The sequence below is a fragment of the Necator americanus genome, chromosome III, assembly GCF_031761385.1.
Source record: "Necator americanus strain Aroian chromosome III, whole genome shotgun sequence".
NCBI lineage: Eukaryota > Metazoa > Nematoda > Chromadorea > Rhabditida > Ancylostomatidae > Necator > Necator americanus.
Genome location: NC_087373.1, coordinates 16,761,137 through 16,783,237, shown reverse-complemented (window position 1 = coordinate 16,783,237; position 22,101 = coordinate 16,761,137). Strand labels below are relative to the sequence as shown.

Sequence of the window (22,101 nt, the reverse complement as noted above, 5' to 3'; positions counted from 1 at the left end):
TATAGCTATTTGCTTCTAGAACATTCCACGGAGTTCTAAAATTCAGATTTTTCGGACCTCATGTGTTGAGTGCCTGTTTGTTACGAATTAAGAGCTAAACTGGTTTATTGAGATGTACGAATGAAATAACAATGACCTGAACCGCAAATTCAATTATAACCACAACAAAAAGGGGACTCAAAAATATTGAATGCATCGAGCTGACAACGTTAAAGAACGCTCATACTATAACTTAGAACAATATGGAGAAACAAATCGAGATGCGGGAAGTTGTCCACTTTGTGGCAGATAATCACCAAAAGCCAACAAATGACAACTGAACGGCCACCGATTGTATATTCAACGATGATCACGTCTGGAACGATCCCTGAAGAGAAATGGAAATATAAACTTGGAAAACACTGCTACAAACAGCACAAAGGAAAAGGAAAAGTGGGGGAGGGGAAGAAAATCCAGTTCTCTGGCAAATATTCGCAATCAGCAACAGTGATAATAACAAAACAGCGCGTAATATAGTTTACTACACTCGCACACCGCGCAAAAAAAATGTTAGCTAGGCCACCCAAGTAGATGATTACTGTTTCAAGCTAATTGCCTTTCTTTGAAGTTATATCATGAGCTTGCAGAATGGTGTTCACATGAGTTCTACTTGATGTGATTCGTTAAACAGAAGATACTAGGAAGTGGATAGAGTGAAGGATTAAGTGATTCTTGTGACAGACTGACCGAACCATATGTTAGGTCTCTTAGCTGCGAGTGTTCAAAATAAAAACCTGGTAAAATAACAAGAGCTCACCGACTAGAATCGCGTTTCCTATCACGACTTCTGCTTCGACGTCGGTCACGGTCCCTATCTCTGTCTCTATCTCTGTCACGGTCTCTCTCACGGCTTCGATCTCTCTTCCGAGAATCACTTTCTCGAGTGTCTCGGCGTCTGTCTGAGTTCCTATCCGAATCACGTCCGGATTTCAAGGAATAGTCATCTTTGACGTCCTTTCTTGTATCCCGTTTCCCCTTCTTTTTTTCTTTCCTCATTCGCTTTTTGACGATAGAAGAAAGGTTATTCTCCAACTCGATCATTTCTTTTTCTCTGAGCGCTTTGACCTGCAAAAAATAATTCGTTTCAGCCACTGGGAAAGAATGTCGCTCAAACAAAATTCAACCTACTTTGGAGGCAATATCTGGGTCTTTCCTGCTCTCCAATTCATCTTGTAACGCCATTATTTTCACCTAAACTGTGCAACGAACGATGCATAAACAAAAAAAAAAAAAGATAACTGAAGATTAAGAAAATCTCGACGTTGGCCTACTCCCGGATCTAGGAGGAAAGTGGAACAGCGATCCATATCCTAATTGTTTAAAATTTGGACCCAATAAATATGGTTACAATTTTTGTTCTGGATTGAAGTAGGTGAGTAAAGAGTGCAAAAGAGGCAATCAAATCGCACCTCCCTAATTGTTTTATTTAGTGGGGTCTTGCGCTGTGGGATGGGCAGGCAGTTATTAAATACGCCAGCACAAAAACACCCACCAGGCAAGATCCTTAGAAAAATGCGGTTTGACCGTCAAATCTTGAAACCCAGAACTTAGTGACGTTGCAAATTTGTACCTTACGCAGCCCGGTAAATGTATTATACTATAAGATTCACAATTCCCCCGACGTTTGGTATTTCCAGTCTCAGCCGTTCGCGCAGTCTTTAAGAAGCGAACATAAAGGCAGCACAACAGGAATCTGACGTGGTGAGGGAATCCGCGGAAATAGCTAGGGTTGTAGTTTGCGGGATCCAGCGTAGTTGCGCTAATCTCTCCCCAATCATCGCAAAAAACGGCGTTGAAGATGCGGATTTTCACGACGATTTCAGTTGTGACACGCCATCCTTATACAGGAGCCACGACCACGAGCGAGCTAAAACACTTCATAGGAAGTTGTTCCTGCGCCGTTATTATATGACGATTAGGGAGACATGAAAGGAACCACGTCGGATTCCGCAACCCCATCTCTGCTTTTTCCCGCGGATTCCCTCACCATGTTAGATTAGTGGTATACTGCCTTAACCCTTCAATTGTCCCAGTTTATCATTCAGAGATAATCGGGCAAAAAGCGAGGAGAAGTAATAGCATTTCATTTGTTAACAACGGATCCAACAAAAGCCTCACCTCTACTTCTCGCATTAACTTGCGGCGCTCCTCTTCCATCGCAGCACTTGCAAGAATATCCCTAAACAATACGATACAGCCGCTTGTCAAAGATCGGGTACTGTACGGATCAATATAACACTAACTCCTTTTCTTCGATTTCTCCATCGGTATCGCTATCCTCGCTTTCTTTGGCACGAGAGCTAACTGGATTGATACTAGGGCCCTCTTTTTCTCGTGCTGGTGAGCTCGAGCTGTGTTCCTTTGTGGAAGATTCAGCTTCGTCCTCCTCCCACTTGCTTTTGATAGGTTCAACTGTTCCCACCTACAAAAATCCAAGTACGACAGATAAAGAACAAAAACAAGGTTATTGATTAAGTTCTTGGACTAAGGAGGCAGGACTAACAGTGCTCCAGTTCCCTGACTTGAACATTCCAGTTGGCTTTCGCGTAGTTTCAGAAGAAGAACCTGTATGGATATCGTCTCCGTCATCAAAAATGGGCATCTGAATATTGAAAAACTCTCTTTTATCGGCATATTGTGGAAGCGGATATCTCTTCATATTTTTAACCCGTATTCCGATTACAGTAAACTCATATTATCGATAGTGATGGCTCTGACTTTTATGCTCTTACAAGATATTCTAATGACATTCGGTAAAAAATCTAACAAATAATAACGGGAAGTTTGCTAACATTCCTATCGTCTTCTATTGGTACACCATCTATGTCGCACGGTGCACCATCTAAATCTTCATCTTCCTCGTCTGAAGTTTTGTTCTCCTAAACAAGAGCGATTTAGAAATAATACACAACGGGAAGAAGCAAATTCCTTACCATCAAACCGAGGAAGATGTTCTGACTATTGACAAGCACATCAGTCGGATACAAGACAGATTCTTCCCATGCTCTAAAGTGGTATAAACCTAGTCGATAAATAAGCACCATGGGAACACACCTATCACATGAGAAACTAGATCAAATTAAACTAAAACAATTATAACAATTTACGACATTCCTTCCAGAACATACCGGAAACAAGACATGACACGTTGCTTGAACTGTTCAGCCTTGAGTCGCGCGGAGATATTACGAAGCGTTCGACCAAGTGCAGAGAAAATCTAGGTTAAATGTGAGGGAAAAGTTCCAGACACAGTAGAAATAGAAAAAATCACCTTAGTCAGGAGATCACCGAAATACTGCCGGAAGTAGAACACATCCCGTACTCCACGAGAGGCGGCATTTGCTAACAGATCAGAGATCAAGTACAACCTTAGGACAAACAGCTGTTGGTGACATTCTCAAGAATTTACTCTCTAAACACTTACCTCGCAATCTTCTTATTCAGCGGAGTTTCGTCAATAGTGAGGGACTCGTATATGCATTCACAAATTTCCCGTGCGCAAGTAGCATGATCTGCACACCAAACCATAGCATATCCAATCTAAAATTACTTCATTGAAATAAGAGCGAAACTCAATGGCAGATGTGAGCACCTACACTATCGCTTTCGGGAGTGAGTTCTCTAAGGAGTTGTTCCAGCTTCTTCCGCTGACTTTTTCGCAGACGCGCCTTAGATTTCCTTGAGTCTCTCTTTGAACTTCCACGTGATCTATCTCTCCGTTCCCTTGACTCCTGTACTCGTGCGGATGATCGAGACTAAAACTATGAAATTTAACTACTCAGACTTTTCATGCAGTGGGCAAATAAAACCACTCGGATGACATATTTGAAAAGATCCAACCACCTGCGTCGGACCATCCAATTTAGGAAGCCAACGACTGGGTTCGGTTATTGTGCACGCAAAACTATGCAGTGAGCGAGGCATAGCGCTAAACAGTTCACTCTGAGGAATTGGTGGTTGCCACCAAGATCCACCATCGAACATCCTGGAAATGAGAGGAAGCAATGCAAGAAATAATCCAAAACATGCCATGCGTTAGCTTCGCAAGCAAATACCTACTTAAATTTCTCACGTCGCCATTCAAGAAATGTGTCGCCCTGTGAGATGGAAAACAACCGCCAACGATAGTATACGTGAGTAGGATGGTTGAGTTCAAATAAAAATCTGAAAACTTGATACAATAGAAAAATGAATTTACCCTAAAATCCCATAGATAAGAGCGGTCCATAGATAAGAGCGGTTTGTGCTAGAAAATGAAAATTGACGTTTGTATACGTTTTTTTTTTTGGCGTTGTGTGATTATCATGATTATCGCAATAATAGTCTACAACTCTACCTTTATTCTTACTGTTTTCTATACTCTTTCTATCCTGTATCACCTGCTATGAAACGTAAATCGTATACAGCAGCTTTCAAGCTAGACGCCGTCAATTATCGTGATTTGCATGGAACCTTGGCAGCGGCTAGTCATTTTGAAGTCACTGAAGCAATGATAAGAAAGTGGGTTGTTGATCGACAAAATCTTCAAGAGATGCCAGCAACGAAGAGAGCCCGACGATACAAAAAACCAAGCGTTGAAGAAGTTGAAGATGCCATCTACAACTGGGTTGTCAAAAAACGAGAAGAAAATAGAGCTGTCACGGTGAAAGAAATAAGGACCAAAGCAAAGGAATTAGCAGAAGAGCATGGTCACCAAAATTTTAAAGCATCTGCGCATTGGTGCATCCTGTTTATGGCGCGAAAAAAGCTCTCTGTATGAAGAAGAACAAGTGTCGGTCAACCATTACCGTCTGACCATCTACAAAAATGCTCGGATTTTCGAAAGTTCGTTGCAGCTGAAGCCTTAAACGTATCCCCTTTCAATTTGGGAAATATTGATGAAGTACCAGTTCCCTTTGATATCATCTATGAACGGACAGTTGATGTGAAGGGACGAGAGAACATTAAAATTGATTCTACCGGCCATGAGAAATCTAATTTTACTGTTGTATTGGGAGTGACTGCTGCTGGAGAGAAACTTAAACCAATGCTAATTTTTAAGAAGAAGTTAATGCCAAAAGGACAATTTCCTCCAGATGTCATTGTGAAAACAAATGAAAAAGGTTGGATGAATCAGGAATTGATGAAAGAATGGATCGTTGAAGTATGGAACAAAAGAGAAAATCACAATTCCGACCCTGATCGCTCTTTGCTGATATTTGATTCTGCTCGTTGCCACGTAACTGATGAAGTGAAACAATTTTGTCAACAATATAGCAAAATTGCCGTAATACCAGGAGGATTGACTAAAATATTGCAACCCTTAGACGTCGGCATCAACAAACCGTTTAAAGACCACTTGAAAGCTGGCTGGGAAAAATGGATGAGAGATGAAGCTAAAGCAACTTACACAAAAAGTGGAATAAGGGGAAGGATGAGCTACGAAGAAGCTGCATTTTTAGTTAGCGAAAGTTTCCAATCTATTTCATCTGATGTTATTCAACATAGCTTTGAAAAAGCATTGTGTGATTTGGAAAATCTCAAAAACGATTTTGCCATGATGAATATAAATGATGATGACGAAGTAGAAATTGGAAAAGTTTAGTGTTATGTTTAGGTATGTTGGAGTCCTTGTTGTTTAATATACAAATAAAATTTTAAAAATATTTTTTTCAAAATCATTTTTTACCGGTAAATTAAACCGCTCTTATCTATGGAATTTTACTGATCGAATGGGCTCTTCAAGTTCTATCCAGAGATCAAATTCCGGCATTTCTAGAGAGATTCCGGCAGAAATTCCGTTAAAATCGCTATTTTTCTATATGAATTGTTTATTAAGTGGGCCGGGTTTAGAGTTGAGGGGCGGAGCTTCCTCTGAACTTCTCCGATTTTTATTTATCCATCCATCAAGTTAGAGGGGTGACTGCATTCAATTTCAATTTCATTCCAATTCATTTTTCACCGGTAAATTAAACCGCTCTTATCTATGGGATTTTAGGGTATCAAAGATCTTTTTTTCTATAAGAGTTAGTAACACCAACTCGTCGTTTAGGGGAGTTTACAACTCCCCTGGACATAAAAACGAAAGATTATGTGTTGAAGAACAACTCTGAGGTTACCAAAGAAACAGTAGTTATTCTGACAGAGAAAACCCTTCAGTGTCTTAAATGGACAATCTGAAAGAAGAAGCAGAAGAATATAGGATGGAGAATACGGACCGTTCGTAAGCTTCTCAAAGAAAACAAAGAACTCGAAGCTACGAAAGCTAAAGAAATCGTCGTTTAGAAGGTGAGCTGCAGCGGGTAGTGGTTGCTTTTCTCAGATTAAGAGGGCCAAATATACTGATCAAGACGTGACCCTTTAATATGGGGTCATATTTATGAAGGACTTTTAAGTTGACATGGCACCTCTGCTGAAGTGAGGAAATCTTCCTGCTCATCGACGAAACCTGGAACTTACAAGCCGTTTTGTTACTGAAAAAATCTAACAAAACCATTTTTGGTGTCCACGATAAAGCTGAATTTAACAAAGCTGTATGTTTACTGAATGATATTTATCTTTTATCAATTCTAATTCTAGTGAACAGGAAAGTCAATGCTCCTAATATCCAGCAATGGCTACGGAGAACTATGCCTGCTGTACTGCACAACGGTGTCAGCCACGACCTCCTATTCCTGGTTCACTAGAAACATCAGTAATATAAACTCAGTTCAACATCTTCACAGGAGCGATTTGATTATCTAACAAAGTTGCTAATAGCAGTGTTTGATTCCCCTTAACAAGCCGAGTGGCCACTTTTTTAGCTTTTCAACATAATGAGATATACAAAGATAACATTTCCACAGAACATTCTTGTTCGATACTGCTGCGATGTCCTGTGCTCTCTTTATCTCTTTAACAACACCTTTCTTCCTGCTCAACGTGGACGTTCCGCAAGCAGGACGAAAATTCGGTGAGTTTTATGAAGCATTGCATCCAAAGAGCGATATTAGGTTCCGCCTCACGCGCGTAAAGGAGGGAATTCTAGGCTCTTTCCTAAGTCAACGATCAAACATCGAAACGCGGTCAAATTTGCCAAAAAGAGTAAAATAAGCACAAGATCTGTGATGCGTCCAACAACAACCGACCAATAAGTGACTGCGTACAGTGCGATACCAAACGCACAGCAAAAAAAAACAGGGGGTCCGTTAGTTAGACTTCTTCACGAAGTACTTCGAAGAGAAATATGACGCTTTTGGGGTCACACCAAATGAAACTAACGGTCGCTGTCTTCGCTAATCTACTAAGCCCCTGATTTCTTCAATGTTTGAGGATAAAATCCTAGAGAAGCCGAAACTTGTGATAGGTATGAGAATAAACTTAAGTGGGAAAACTTACCGAAAGAGCGGATTTGTTCTTTCACGAGTCATCAGCATAGCCTCGAAGAGCGGACCTTCGCGAATTGTGAATTCCACGACATGTTGGATGACGAGGAGCAGATGGCTAAAGAGTCACAACACAATGTTGTTGCGAAGCGAAATGATTGAAACTATTTCTACACTGTTTATTTCTAAATCCCTATCCCTCTAATTTTTCTAAGTTTTAGAAACGTTTTCTCAACATTAAAAGCCAAACAGATTAAAGACAAAGCAAAAATAAAGCAACGCCAAACGAGTATCAATTACTGTAATTGATCAGTGATAAAGAAACATTTCAGAATCCCTTCATAGCATGTCCAAAAAATGTGAAAGCAAATCGGATTATTGCGACATTATTACGCATAGTACTCAGCACACTACCTTTTAATGGAAGAACTAAATCATTGTTGTTTTTGGATAAAATGATGATATTCTTTCAGATTTAAAGGCATCACCCCACAAATCTGAGGTGATACGGGTTTCAGGTGGGTTATGCCTATACAGGATCGCAGATTGTGGGGAAGAGGGTGATTCCATTCATCTCTCCCTGTATCATTGTAAACGAATGATCCCGGAGCGGCGCAAGTGTGGCGCGCTGCAATAGAGGACGTCGTAAGAAAGAGTTCCGGCGTCGTCCGTTTACACTGATACAAAGAGAAATGAACAGAATCATCCTCTTCCTCACAATCCATGACCCCGTATAGGCATTACCCACCTGAAACCCGCACGACCCCAGATTCGTGTGGTGATGCCTTTAAAGAGAATATGACAGAGTTGATATCAAATAGCGCATGAAAACATTGTAGTATGAAATTACTGATGTGCGGTTCTAGTTCAACATGATCGACAGTCCGAAGTTTCTAAAATCTTATCCATAATAATCCTTCATTTTGAATCTTATCATTATCACGAATATTATTTATTCACAAAAAGCTTGATTACATTGTTTAAGAACTGTGAAAAACTTGCACCAAGATAGTTTTAAAAAGGCAAACAAAATATAGAGGTAACTAGTAAGGAGTGGTAGTTTGCAGAAATAAATTTTAGGTACAAAATTCAATAACCCTACAGTATGCACACGTCTCTATAAATGTAACACTACGTCGCGCAATTTTCGAAAGGTATGTTAGAACTAAGGCACGTCACGAGAGCCAACAACCGACTGACAACTTTGAAGAAGTCGCTACTAATGTTTCTAACAATTTCGATAAGAGTATTTTGCAAGAGTTGCCGACAGATATATTATACAGTTTCCATACCTCTTTGAATTTCACCAAAGTTGAATACTTCTAAAACAGCATTAACTGATTAATTGCTGCGCTAGCGCCGCATACCTCCACAACGGTTTACCGCCTCATAGTAGCGTGGAGGTGACTCTGGGCGTCGAACTGCGATGGACAACGGAGGTTCGTCCTCCGGCAGGGTCTCCCAAGCTGAGAAGGAGTTCAACTCATCCGACATTCCAGCTTCTCGCAATCGGAAGCTTAACTAAGAGTAAACCACTGCTAGGATTCACCACCGTCTTGGCAAACGCAAGATGGTTCTCTTATCCATATAGGTTGGGCGACGACCTGTGGTGAAAGCTAAGCTCACCGTGGCAGGGCTGCTTAGTTTGGGGAAACGTCTTTTTGCTACTCCAGCATATTCACTGCCTCAGTACCTTGCACAATGGGCACTGCCGTCTCAGACGTCAGGTAAGGCTGCCGGTGAGAGGCGATCAAATCTCAAGTTGCTCAAGACGTCTTCGATTCTGGACCAAGGCGACACACGCACGACTCGCCATGGAGACTGTCTCAGACTGTGTACTTACAACACAAGAGCAGTGTTCATAGACGCTGACTTCGACACCCTTCTCCGAGCTGCGTATCAAATTTCACGTGATTGCTCTGCAGGAGACCAAGTGTAGAAGGAGCGACGTACGACAGATGAATGAAGGTGCACTCGTCATTCGTGGAGAGAAAGTTCCGTCGCGAAATGTAGGCGGTGTTGGTTTTGTTGTGCACCCACTTGTCGTCCATCTTGTCGATTCTCAAGAGATCCTGTCAACTCGTCTGGCCATTCTTTGCCTCCTTCCTCTGCGCCAAAAACCCATCAGTATCATCAACTGCTACTCACCAACATCAGCAGATGAATCCGAATTGAACGCGTTTTACGAGGGGTTGCAGGAAGTGATCCGCAAGGAGAAGTCTTCTCGACATGCGTTGGAAATAGTTACGGAGTCCAGTTTCTCGACGGAGAGGTTTTACTCTAACCTTTTCCGTTCATTAACTCCTGTGTCAAGCTCTCACTGGGCTTCGATGTGCAGTTTACACGAGAACCCAAATCTCGCAAAATGTGAAAACTGACGAATTGTTGGATTTTGGAATAATTCTCGCTGAAGATCGAGAAGGTTGGCACAATTGTGTTCACGGACGATATGCCTAAGCAAAGATGCGGGCAACCACCTTCAGACAATAATACGGCGGGCCGACGAAGTAAAGTAAGTCAGCTGCGCTGTAACCCTAATAACATCAAGGTTGTAATTTTACATGCTATGAAGGGATGTATGCAAAAAAAAAAAATAAAGAAAACGCACAGATTCTACACAAAAATATTCTTGTGTTAAATTTGAAAAATAATATCGTAAGATACAGTCATAGCTCGAAATTTTTCATGAAAGAAAAATGCATCAGAAGACCGAAGTTGTTGGAATATTGAGATTCCAGAGAATGACAGTGACTGCTGCTCGCCTACCACATGTCGAACGATGATGGCGCTTACCTGTCTGACGGAATCACTACACGAACTGTCGCGTTCTTGATCATCTGTAGCAGATTAAATTCAAACTTTGTTATGAATCGGCTCGACAATGTGATATCAATTTATTCATACAAACAGTGGCGCATTAATGCAAAACAGGTTCAGAGTGGAAGAGGCGCGCATAAAAAAGAATTATTTTAACGCAAGTATTACCTTTTCGTAGGCTTCTTTTTGCTCTCCTTCGAAATCTATACATGTTCCATACCTCGGCAAATCTCCGTACTTCTCTTTATAAGCCATCAACTAGAAAATGGTTCATTCTTTGTTTTAGAGAGGAATCAGTACATAGCTCTGAAGATGCTCACGTCATTGTAGAGCGGTTTGGCATTGAAAGGTAATTCAGTAATTGGATCTGGTGCACTTAGATCAAGCAATGGTGGAGGAACGTAGAAAGGCTGAAAGGACTTAACAGACACATGACAGACTATACACTATTACATTTCACAAAGCTGCATACTCGGAACTTTACAATTTTTGAGAGCACTTTCGTGTTCTGTTCTGAGCAGATGAACAACAAATGATTGTGAAAAGAATTTAGTCGAATAAGATAGAGATCTATTAGTACAACTCTTTTTCCAAAAAAATACAGGTCCAAGAACAGATCTGAACGTGACAGCCAAAAAGCTACCTGAGCAGGCACAACTATAGGCTTGGCAAACGACATTCTAATTGGTTCACCACGAATAAAAAATCCCATCATCTGAGCTAAAGCTCGATCCACATCTTCTCTCGACCTAAACGATAAATGTTTAACTGCAAATCATCTCGAAGAATTAAGAACAGAAAAGAGAAAAAAATCACAATGAAGGTGATAGTTTAGTCATATAAAAGATAAATATGACGTACATGAATGCACAGAAACCGCAGAGGTGCTCTCGTCTCTTCTCCTCCTCAGTGCGAGGAAAAAGGATTTTCGCTGAAGCGAGTGGTCCAAAGGAACCGAAAGAGTCGAATAAATCTTCCATTGTCATCTTAAAAATTATAAGTGAAATCGTAAGAATAATGCAGAATTTTGCCTTATCAACTCAACGAAAATTCTTCATGAACTTACATCAAGAGGCAAGTTACTGATGTACAAATTTGTAGTATAGGGATCGTCGTCATATTCTCCACTACCCATATAAGGTTTATCTAGAGCAGGAGCTATCCTGAAAAATAAACTTGGCTATGGTCATCCTGTTGTAGATGGAATAAAGATGAAAAACATCAAGGTGTGAAGTTTTCCAGGTTCAAGGTTATATGGCACGATGGGGGAAACAAGAGGAGCGCAAAGCCCCCTAGAGTAATTACGAATGAGGTGCAACGTTAATAAACGTATTGGAGATATACAAGGAAGAGTCTACTCCTTCTGAAATAACAGTTGTAACAACGGTAAGAGCAAAACTTGACTGAGCACTGATATGGAAGCTAAAACCTCGAAATCTGAAAGTAACCTAAAATGTCTAAATCGGACTTCGACAACAGATTTAACCGCTGATGACTTTTTCGAGAACGAAATGTTGAGATCTAAACCTATGCTAATTCTAAGAAATATACTCTTTACCACCAATTGTTTGCAAAATTTCTATGAGACTGGAGAAATCCAACGTTCGCTTGGCTCAGAGTTCAATTTAAGCGAAAAAAAACCAAGATTGAAAGAATGCAGTCGAAAGCTATGCAAACTTCAATTCAAGAAATTCAAAAACGGTTCACAACACTGGCAATTTAAGATAAATTCTACCACTTTCAAATTTTCACTGTGATTCAACCCCTACAAGAAAATGTTCTGGCTCGCTGAAGGGTGAGATCATCCAACTTTTCTTGAAAAAAAGAATAGATGGGTGTAGTTATCACTCTTTGAATAGTTACTACTCCTTCTGGCTGTGTGGATGGAGTTGGAACAGTTCACTCTAATTCATCTCTTCGGTAACTTCGGTTGCAGATGGAATCTTTCTGCTAAACATTACTTTTGAATTACAGTATCAATCCCGAAGGTACAGAGTCTAAGCATCACAGTAACTCTGATTACATGAGGTTACTAAAGAATCTATTCGAAAATAAGCAACATTATCTGGCATACATGCACAGTCAGAGCTTATGGTAAGCTCACATTGACCTGAAGTTCGATACAGTTGCACTTGAAGCGACGCAGTAGAGCTAGAGGTTACTACTGAGGTGTGGAAACTGCTAATTCTGCACATATCTCAAGCACAGATGGAATTAGCGATGGTCCCACCTCGATCGTAATCACCAGCTCTTTCACGCCGCTTTGAGTTCGTTTTGATCGGACCATACTTTGAAGTTCTGAGGTCGAGATCAGAGCTCAAGAACTTGGCGGCGAAATACATTTTAGCGTTTTTCAAGTCACATTGAGGTTAATTCTGGGTTTTGGCTTGAGCTTACTTTCGTGGCTGTAGTAAAACAGATAACTTCAAGGTAAGCTAAAACATGTACGGTCAGGTAGAATGAGCTCTTGAGAGGAGTATAAATGACTCTCCCATGCAAGCAGGGATAACAACAACTACACTCCTCAACCACCTTCACCCGGAAGAACATTTTCCCATGTTGTGATATGAACTGTGAAATATCGCTTCTTTTTAATCCTACTAGTATAACTTTAATAGAATGTCATACGTAGTACAAGAAAGGAGTCATATCTTCTTTCTTTTTTGGTATATTCTGAAACTTTAGATATCCATCCTGATCCTCAAATGAAAGTCCAGTGAACAATATGCTCTCAAAAATAAATTCCGGGAAAGCCCACTTATCCAGCGCCTCAGTGTCGACTCCTAGCTCGGCTCTAAGGTGATCTCTAAGTCCTTTACGTTGATCCCTTTCCTGTTGTACTCTGTAATTAGAGAGTGAAGGAACGTAAGAAACTGAACGAGGTGCAAGAAATTGAACAAAACCTTACTTTTTTAGTTCTTCTTTGAACGCCTCCAAATTGCTGGTTTTGCTTTTTTGGACTGAGCGACCTGCACCAGGTCTCGGTGGTCGCGCAACAGGACGGGATGCACTAGACGGTATCACTTGAGGCGGTGGACCTTTACCTTTATGTGCTTCCTCAAGCATACGTCGAGCCTTTATAAAAGTCATGATTGCAATGCCGATGAAGAAAGATGAAATTCGTAACAAATATAGAAGAACTGTAAACAGTATTACTTTCTCAGCAGCGAGCCTTTTTGATTCTTCGAAAGAACTTCCACTCATAGGAAGCGTGCGCTGAATGTTGACCATAGGTTCAGGCTTGTATAGTTGTGGTTTGCCACTGCTCACTAAAAGCAATTAATCATTCAAATAATATGGACACAAAAAACAAAGTGAAAGTATTCTACATGTGCAACACAAGGAACATCTAGAAAGGTTCAATATTTTGTATGCAAACCCTCGTCTTCACTTGAAAAAAAACCCATAATGTCCCCTTTGACTAAGGAATGAGCCATTTTTTAGAGCGTTTTTAAGGTTTCAAATTTTTCCTGAACAGACCCGCCCTAATTCACCGAAGAATTTTGCACTCATTTAGACGGAATCGACAACATCGTCAGCAGCCAGTGCATGAACAACAGTAACGGGTCTGTTCAGTATCATTTTCTTCTTTTTTATTTTCTAATCTCTTTGCTAAGCTAAATTTCATTAATTCTCAATTACCATCATGAAAAATTTGGTGGGTAAAATGTAGTTTTGTGGCACTCAGTAACGCTTTTTCTGCAACTAACTCATTTCTGCAAGAAGTAAATAAAAGGGCCCTAAGAACTAAGCATTAGTCTTAGAGGATCTATGACATGTAAGCTAGAGTTACTAAGAGAAAAAAAACTAAGATGGAGCGTCTTAGAAATAAAGGCGCCGCTGAGCCCTTCCCCCCAACTACATTTCCCCCGAATTGCTCGGTATGGCTGACCTGTTTTATTTGCGTTCACCACCTCAGACCGAATAAACGCTTTTGGACCACGCTCAATGCTACCGCCGATACCACCAAAGTCGTCCTCGAAGGTTCGTAACGCCTTCTGGAGCTCTTCATCTTCATCTTCAGCCTGAAACAACTCATTCTACAACAACAAAAAAAAATTGTGTTAAGCATAGATTCTAGTAATTTCAGACGTACACGAGAAAACGAAAACCTTACTAACCTTCCGCTTCCGGCCAGTTCTATCCATTCCAAGAATTCAAAGAATGAGATCTAAACACAACATCATATCTTCATGCGAACAAGAAATAAACGAATATCACAACGGATAATGTTATCCGATCCATGTGATCAATAGAAACAGCGACAAAGTGTGCTTCCCTATATAAGTCGCAAGACAAATTTTACATACCTAGTCTGTTAATTCGAAACAGGCAAGAATGTCTTACTCGTCTATTCTACATACGGATAAAAAGGATTGCTTGGCACTAGGGCGGATTTGAACCTCCGATTGATCACGCAGCCCTCTTGGCCAATGACTACATAGCAATCGAACTAGGTATCGGCATGAATGGCGCAACTGGCACAAAATTATACTTGATGACGGATGCCTTAGTGAGAGAAGAATTCAGTGGTATTGAAAATCCCTAAACTGTGTCTTACTATTCGTTCTTCAATATTAGCATCACAAATGAAGTAGTAGAGGTCACAACACAGAAAAAAACTGATTGCCTAAACAAAAATCCTTGCAAATAGAACCACTAGCTAGGTTAAATGTACACCTGGAAATAAAATACGCTGAATGCGAAACGTGGAATTCTGAAGCTTTAGTTAGTTGGTTTTCGAAGACCTTGCTCCGGTTCTGGATAACAACAAGCGCGATTTCAAACAAAAGACCTCAAAAATGAATCCATATCTACGGCAGAAAAAAGCAGTCCACACTAACCAATTCTCTGCCTTATCAGTCCCACGGGGTTCGTGGAACGAAAGAATTCTGTCCGCAAAACTCATACAGCTACATTTTACATTTCGTTACATTTTCAAGAAACCATATCTCCACGACCGCTTTAACATGAAATAAATAAGAAAAGGTTAGTGGACATGTTGACGAACCACTTAAGCCATTTTTTAAAATGGCTGTTCGTCATTTGTAACACAATAGTCGTAATTACACTTGTTGCATATTCCCTTCTGTTTTCCTGCAAACTTCTCGCAAAAAGCCCTCTGAGGCCCTTTGGGGCCCGATCCAGGACGTAGGTGGTGAGGGTTTGTCACGGAGTGGAGAACAAATTATCATGTGAAGTTGACATATCTTATCTTCTATATATATTTATGACATATCTTTGGAGCATTGCTTCATTCTTCTTCAGCTGTGGTCAGACCACCTGGATTGTGATTGTGCAGGCGGTTCCGTTCAAAATAACAGGATTTCAACAGCTGTATCAATATAGAGCAGCTACTTTCGTTTGAAGTCAGAGGGGTACGCGAAGTTGCGCGAATGTGCACAATGTCTACGCCATAGTGACCACAAACCCGGTCCGACTATTTTGTTTCACACAAGTTTTGCCACTGCAGAGGTCTTGTTTAAAATATTTTCATGGATACGGAACGGAATTTGTAACAATATGGAAGGTGGCGAAAGGGTTTCTTGTGAAAAAGTAGCAGTGTGCACTGGCAGCTATCGCACACGTGGACGACACCCATCCATTGCGCTAAAGTCAGCATCTGCCTTTATTGCTCCCACTCGCAGTATGATCGTTCTGGGTAGGAGCTACGATCTTCTTTTTTTAACATAGCATTGTTGTATGGCTGGTTTTTGTTTTACGAACCAAACTAACAGATATTAGTTTCGTTGTAATTTGTTCTAAAAGTGCATCCATTCTTTCAATGCTTACATAGGTAGTTTATAAGAAGTTTATTTTAGTAATACTGTTGCGCATAACCTTCGCGCTACATGGTCATTGAGTTTCAACCATGTTTGCAGTCTGGGATTACATAGCGCCATATGGATGGCTCATCTCCTTCGTTGCCTTCGCCATTTATTTACTGTACAGTCAATTCATTAGACCGAAAATAGAGCAGATACGAAATAGCCGCAAAATTATTGAACAGAAGAAGTTTGGTAAGAAAAAAGTTGTTTCTAGCCTTTCCAGATCATTTCATCATTATTCGATTCAGATGAAGACCTTGACTCACGCTTTGGTCAGCGTATTGCTGCTGTCCGACAAAAACAGCAAAGAGACCACGAACATATAGCAGAAGAGATTAAGCTCCTTGCAGAGGAAGCCTCACGAAAAAGGCTGAAGGATTTGGAAGAGGTAGCATTTAGAGTGTTCTAGCTTTTGGTTTTGGGTTTTCCTTTCATTCGTCGACAGCAAGAAAGGATTGTATCGAGGCGAATTCTCTGAAGGACGGAATATTGCCAAGTTTTCTCGTTTCCGTTGATTCAGTAAACGTTAAACGTCGGACTAATTCGCAAACACTACTTTCTAGCTGGTTGAAAGAAAGTCTGAAATAGGCGGAAACTTGGGAGGTCAAGATACATTTTTCGACAATATTATACTTTTACTTATACTTTTACTTTTCTATATACCAGCTAGAACGTCCGGCTAAAGCCGGACTTCAGGCTTTTTTGGTGTTCGTTTCGCTGGCCTTCACCGATCAATAAGAAATAATAGTAGCCACTTTTTTTGTAAAATTAGAAATGTTTTTTTTTCTCTACCAACGCTTTCCTCAATTTTTAACCCGAAAATTTGAGCATAGATGAAAGATCTAATGGGTTTTCCCTAAACGTGTCAGTTCTATATTTGGAGAAAGATCAAACTTGATTTTACATCTATGTTTCTCTCACATTTCCACAATTTGGAAACATAATTCATTGGAGGTAGGAGTTTGCTTTGTTTTCAACTATTAGCAGAGATCGATGTGCTAACATGAAATGACGTGAATATCATCATCATAGTGATGAAGATAAAACTCTATGTCAGACCACGTGAACGTGTGTTGGCTAGTATTGTATCTGAGCAGTCGTTTGTATGTGTGTTTCCACTTCTTGAAGAAAGAATGTTAACAGCTTCAGAGAAATATGCTTGGACATGGATAGTGATAGAAATAGTAGTGATGAAAATAACGCTCTACGTCAGATCGCGTAAACTGTTGGCTACTATGTATTGTATTTAAGCAGCCGTTCGCACGTGTGTTTCCTCTTTTCAAAGAAAGGATATTAGCAGCATCAGGAAGACATGCTGGGAAAAGGATATTTCAAGGAACTATAGAAACCAATTCTATCGCGTTGGGGCTCCCGCGCACCAATCCGAAGCAGTGAAACCTCCCCACTCTAGAGCTTGCTGGCGCCGCTGTACCATTCCGACCCCATAGGTCTCGTCCCACTCCATTTTACAGCTATATCGCTCCGGGGCACGAATTCGACGCCGTAGGACCCATCTCACCAAATTTTACCGCGTTGGGACTGCGGCGCACCAAACCGACGCCATGGCATCCGTCTCCCTATCTTTTTGGAATTTCTTGACTGAAACATATACACATATAGTTGAGTCAAAACGACACGAAACACGGACTGTTGCGCAAGCGGCCGCGCTCGGAAGCGTTGCGGTGGAAACAGCGGTTGGAATAGAGGTGGGACCATGGCGAACTGCAGAGGTGTGTGGCGGTAGCATGAGTCCTTACACGATCCCAACCGCTACGCTCCACCGCTCCGCTTTGAGCGCAGCCGCTTGCGCAAATGTCCGTGTTTCATGTTGTTTTGACTCGACTATACATAGGCGCACACACGTGACAGAATAAGCCCGTTATTATATAGCATGATAGTTTGCAAATTTGGAAGTATACATTCGCATAAACGTTTATTTACCCTCACTAACATAAGACAGAAACAAACTTGCCTTATCAGGGCCAACATACATAAACGATGAGCAGTGGCCCAATGGTAGAGTGCTCGCCTACCAGCTGCTGCATGACTATAGCTCGGCACATCACCGGTAGAGCTTTGCATCATTATGGGATATTTTCGTGACACCCAGATACACGGACTAAGCGCGTTATTATATAGCATGATGTTTCCTAAAGTATCTTATCGTTGAGAGTTTTCGAAGAATTATGATGTGAGATTCATCTGTTGAACCGTGAAGCTAGTGTTGTAAATCTACATGTTTCTTAATCGAGATTAAGAGACATTATAGTGCATACATATACACTAGCAGCACTATAAATAACTCTCTGCTTGGAACTCAAGTATAGTATCCTTCCTTCAAGTATAGTATCCAGTTTGTTTGAGGAGACTTTTGTTATGCTGCGCGGCCTTTTCGACACTTGCACGTTCAGTGGGGTAGGTACAATAGACTTTCAATTATACGGGAATAATAGCATTGGTACTCACTGGCGGTTGTGTGGTTGCCTTCTGCACCTTAGATAGTGATTGATTCGAGGCTGCATGTGATGTAGAGTCGGGCCAAAACGACATGAAGACCACTAGGGTTACTTAAGCGGCTTCGCTCGAAGCTCCGAGGTGGAGGTGGTGGTAGGAGTCGGCGTGGGACCATCGCGAACTGCAACGATAGACGGTGCTAGCAGTGGTCCCCACTCGATCCTGACCGCCACGGTCCACCGTGCCGCTTACGTAGCGGCCTCGTGCTTCATGTCGTTTCGATCCTACTGTACATATTGTTACGAACGACACGAGGCCACTTATGATCTCCGAGCGTTCATTTCGGTTGTTCAAAACATGCGCTCCGATATCCGCTGGGTTTCAAGATTGGTTGCGGCTGCTCCAGTTAGAAGTTATCTCTTAATGAACAAGGGTTAATTCCAGACTTATCAGAAAGATAAAATATTTTATGGCCCAAATTGCTCATAGAAGAACATTTTCAGGCCTCTTAAGAAAACCTAATTGTCGAAAGTCAAGTCGTAAGGGATAATTGTTCTAACAAATTGTGAAGCGTAGTTTATTTCAGTGGAAAGTCTGCCCAGGTATCATGGAACAAGAACATGAGATCTAATATCTGCTTAGTTTTAGCAAAAATAAAAACAAAACATAGCAAATTAAGACCCACAAATATCAGAGCTGCATCTCATACTATACTGGTTTTAGAAACACGTCCAGAATTACTCAATTGTTATTTTTATTTTCTAGGTTGCAGGAAAAAATTCACTACCAAGAGGTATCCATGGTGTTTAATCAATATATAACCTCTTTTTACCAATCTTTTTACTTGTGCACTTTATTATCACAACTAGCTTGAGAAACCTAGTGCAGTGAGGAAAAGCCTATGGACATATTGACGCAATAAGCAAGATAGTCACGTTTATAAGTGTGAGTTTCAATATTAACAGTTTTTGATTTGGAAAGGGCGATATCTTCTATATTATAGTGCTTTTAGTGCTCTCAACCATCTGATCTTACTTTTGCATTTTGTGGAATTCAAATGTGGAACTTGACAAAACTTGACCATCGTCACTACATAAAAATAAATACCGCAATTAGAATAGTTATGAGATGACATGATGGCATTTCACACGTTCCATACAATGAGAAGTTATTTGAAAACATCTAGAAGAAATAAAAAATTTCATACTACATCTTCCATCGTGCAAGTGAAGAGGGATGATTGCGCCCGTGTAACTACGTCCTTATATCAAACATCATTGCTTTTAACACTTTTTACAAAACTTATAAGAAAGTGGAGTTGGTAGTTTGATCTCTCATATGGAATGAGTATAATAGTTGAGGTGGACCTCTCAGCAATGAACCTTATATTTATGATGTGATGCGTAAGATTATTCTCTTGCAATTTGTGTTCACAATGTCGAGGATGGACTTGCAGCCTCCGCCAAGCGAGGGTACACTTAGAATTAAGTCAAGCTTCTTACTTTCACCACGTTGCTTTTGCTGGAACTTGCCTTGAGAGTCGTTTGGTTTACCATTTTCTCAGGAAGTACTGAATCAGCCCCAAAACCATGCTAATGTGAATGATCCAGATTTGTAAACATGCTGGGGTAAACTACTGTTAGAATGAGTAGATTTATAGGTAGGGGGAATTTGAAGAACAAGAAACATTTGGAATCTATAGCTTCTAATTATGCTTGCTTGCACGACTTTCTATGATACGGCTCTAATTCATGGCTGTGTTGTGCCGCCTGAACTCCAAGTGTCCGATCCTAAATTTCTATTTTCTGCCTAAGTTTTGGATTGATGAACAACAAAATGGATCCTGTATTTATGTCCTTCACTATCATGAGAGATCGGGCAGTTCTTCGAAGTAATTGAGCATAAGCAGGAAGAAGCGAAAATATGTTGTATGTCGTAGCCAGATAACACAAATGTTATTTGACTCGCAAAAATGTGGAGAACTAGACAATATCGCAACAACCTTTTTAATATCAATGGATTTGTTTTGATATTTCGAGCAAATAAATACCGTAGTTTTACAGAGAGAACGGAAGAAGAATGTGCTGGAGACTACATTGTTGGCACATGATTTAAACAAGAACAGGAAGAACTCTTCTGCAGCCATTCGGTCGCCTGGCGAGCTGATTGATCAATTCATTTCTTCGAAACCGATAGTTGTGTTCAGCAAGACTTGGTGCCCTTTCAGTAGGTCTGAGTTTTTCCTCATACTCTACGCAAATGGTGTATACGAGAGTCTAAACCTTATGACTCTCGTATACACCATTTGCCTTGATCTAATCTCATTTCAATCAACATCATGGATGTCTAACTAATCCATGAAACTTCATTGCCTTTATGGAAAGCCAATGAAGTTCATGGATTAGTTACACATCCATGATGTTAAATGTTCCTAGGGAAGAACCACTTGTTACAAGTGCTAAATAAACATGTTGGTCATGGCATCTTTTTTTATTTTCCCAATCCTAGTTAATAATATTAGGAGGAAGTGGTGGAACAAGTTAAAAACTGTGGCAATGTTCATACTTTGCTGAATAAATTGAAAAGCTGGCGGTGACAATGATACGAATGATTTATCAATTCATTTCTTCGAAACCAAACTTACAAGCACTACTCATTCCTTATTTTCGTTGAGAAATGATCATGTTGGTCTTGAATTTTGGTTTCCTCGGCTTTTCGTTCTCTACTATTGTGAAAAAACCCAACATCGAACATTTCTCTGAATATAGTCTTCAACGTGTTTCCGAGTGTCTATGAGAACTATGAATGGGGAACTAGTATACATCTCACATTTCTAGGGAATTAAGAGGTTTTGATGAGAAATTTCAACTTTGAGGTGGCGAACATAAAATTGACGTTCTTTCTTCACGGTTTGACAGCGTAGGGCACTTGGGGTTCATCAGCTGATTAATATCGTTCTTTCTTCTTTTTTTTTGGCGACAGTCGCTAAGAAAAAACTGCAGTTTTAATTTATATGGTTGGCAATAATGGCATCGATCTTTTTTTTCTACGCCGCAAAATCTTCTCTCTGGATGACCATCAACGGCTTTTTTCAGGAAAGCAAAGGCAGCTTTGGCGACTTTTCGACTAAGTTCTCGGCACTTTGAATACATAGAACTAGACGAGCGCACAGACCTACCCGGCGATGCGATACAAGACGAATTGGAAAGGAGATACGGGAGTAGATCAGTTCCAAAGGTATCCCTTTCTTTTTCTTGGTCGTCTCAGATAATTTGGTGAATATTTCGTATAGGTGTTTATTGCTGGAAAATTCATCGGAGGCGTAGACGACACTGTTCGACTGCTGCATAACGGCGAGTTGGAGGTTATGGTTAATGCTGCGCTGGGTATCAATTAAAATACTGTCATAGATGTTTCGGAAATATTTATACTTATTTATACTTAATACTTTTCAAAGAATGTCAAAATAAAATCATTCTGTAAAATCGGTACTCTGTCTATGCGCAAGTATGAAACATGTATTTTGACAATTCTAGTTATTACTTGAACCCGTGTTCTCCCATAAAAACCCCAATAAAGTGAAATCTTGGAACATCTTTTCACTATTGAAGGGCGGCTAA

The 22,101-nt window shown here is 40.5% G+C and overlaps 4 protein-coding genes across 5 annotated transcripts; 3 read left to right on the top strand and 1 right to left on the bottom strand.

The window, feature by feature from the left end:
* Nucleotides 1–339: 339 nt before the first annotated feature.
* RB195_009825 (uncharacterized protein) lies at nt 340–14,347 on the bottom strand (the record flags this gene model as incomplete). The annotated part of the gene is made up of 26 exons (XM_013453164.2): nt 340–367; nt 797–1,104; nt 1,168–1,230; nt 2,158–2,218; nt 2,283–2,461; nt 2,543–2,641; nt 2,832–2,918; nt 2,973–3,045; nt 3,168–3,256; nt 3,311–3,407; nt 3,464–3,579; nt 3,636–3,794; nt 3,883–4,024; nt 4,099–4,203; nt 7,396–7,500; nt 10,176–10,219; nt 10,368–10,457; nt 10,520–10,609; nt 10,843–10,948; nt 11,061–11,185; nt 11,266–11,362; nt 12,958–13,041; nt 13,108–13,274; nt 13,356–13,468; nt 14,092–14,224; nt 14,321–14,347. The coding sequence occupies 26 exons, from the start codon at nt 14,345–14,347 to the stop codon at nt 340–342; spliced, it is 2,787 nt and encodes a 928-aa protein (XP_013308618.2).
* RB195_009827 (uncharacterized protein) lies at nt 8,809–9,321 on the top strand (the record flags this gene model as incomplete). Its single annotated transcript, XM_064190548.1, has 2 exons — nt 8,809–8,838; nt 8,974–9,321. The coding sequence occupies 2 exons, from the start codon at nt 8,809–8,811 to the stop codon at nt 9,319–9,321; spliced, it is 378 nt and encodes a 125-aa protein (XP_064048131.1).
* Nucleotides 9,341–9,760, top strand: RB195_009826 (uncharacterized protein; the record flags this gene model as incomplete). Its single annotated transcript, XM_064190547.1, has 1 exon — nt 9,341–9,760. One exon carries the CDS (start codon nt 9,341–9,343, stop codon nt 9,758–9,760), a length of 420 nt encoding a protein of 139 aa, XP_064048130.1.
* A 317-nt stretch (nt 14,348–14,664) lies between the features above and the next one.
* On the top strand, nt 14,665–21,878 carry RB195_009824 (uncharacterized protein; the record flags this gene model as incomplete). Of its 2 annotated transcripts, XM_064190546.1 has the most annotated exons (10): nt 14,665–14,712; nt 15,348–15,394; nt 15,468–15,504; nt 15,570–15,633; nt 15,673–15,861; nt 16,082–16,219; nt 16,276–16,415; nt 20,545–20,711; nt 21,577–21,718; nt 21,774–21,878. In XM_064190546.1, the coding sequence occupies 10 exons, from the start codon at nt 14,665–14,667 to the stop codon at nt 21,876–21,878; spliced, it is 1,077 nt and encodes a 358-aa protein (XP_064048128.1). The 2 variants fall into 2 exon arrangements, with proteins under 2 accessions (XP_064048128.1, XP_064048129.1); XM_064190545.1 differs by lacking the exons at nt 14,665–14,712; nt 15,348–15,394; nt 15,468–15,504; nt 15,570–15,633 and having other exon boundaries at nt 15,723–15,861.
* Nucleotides 21,879–22,101: the final 223 nt, after the last annotated feature.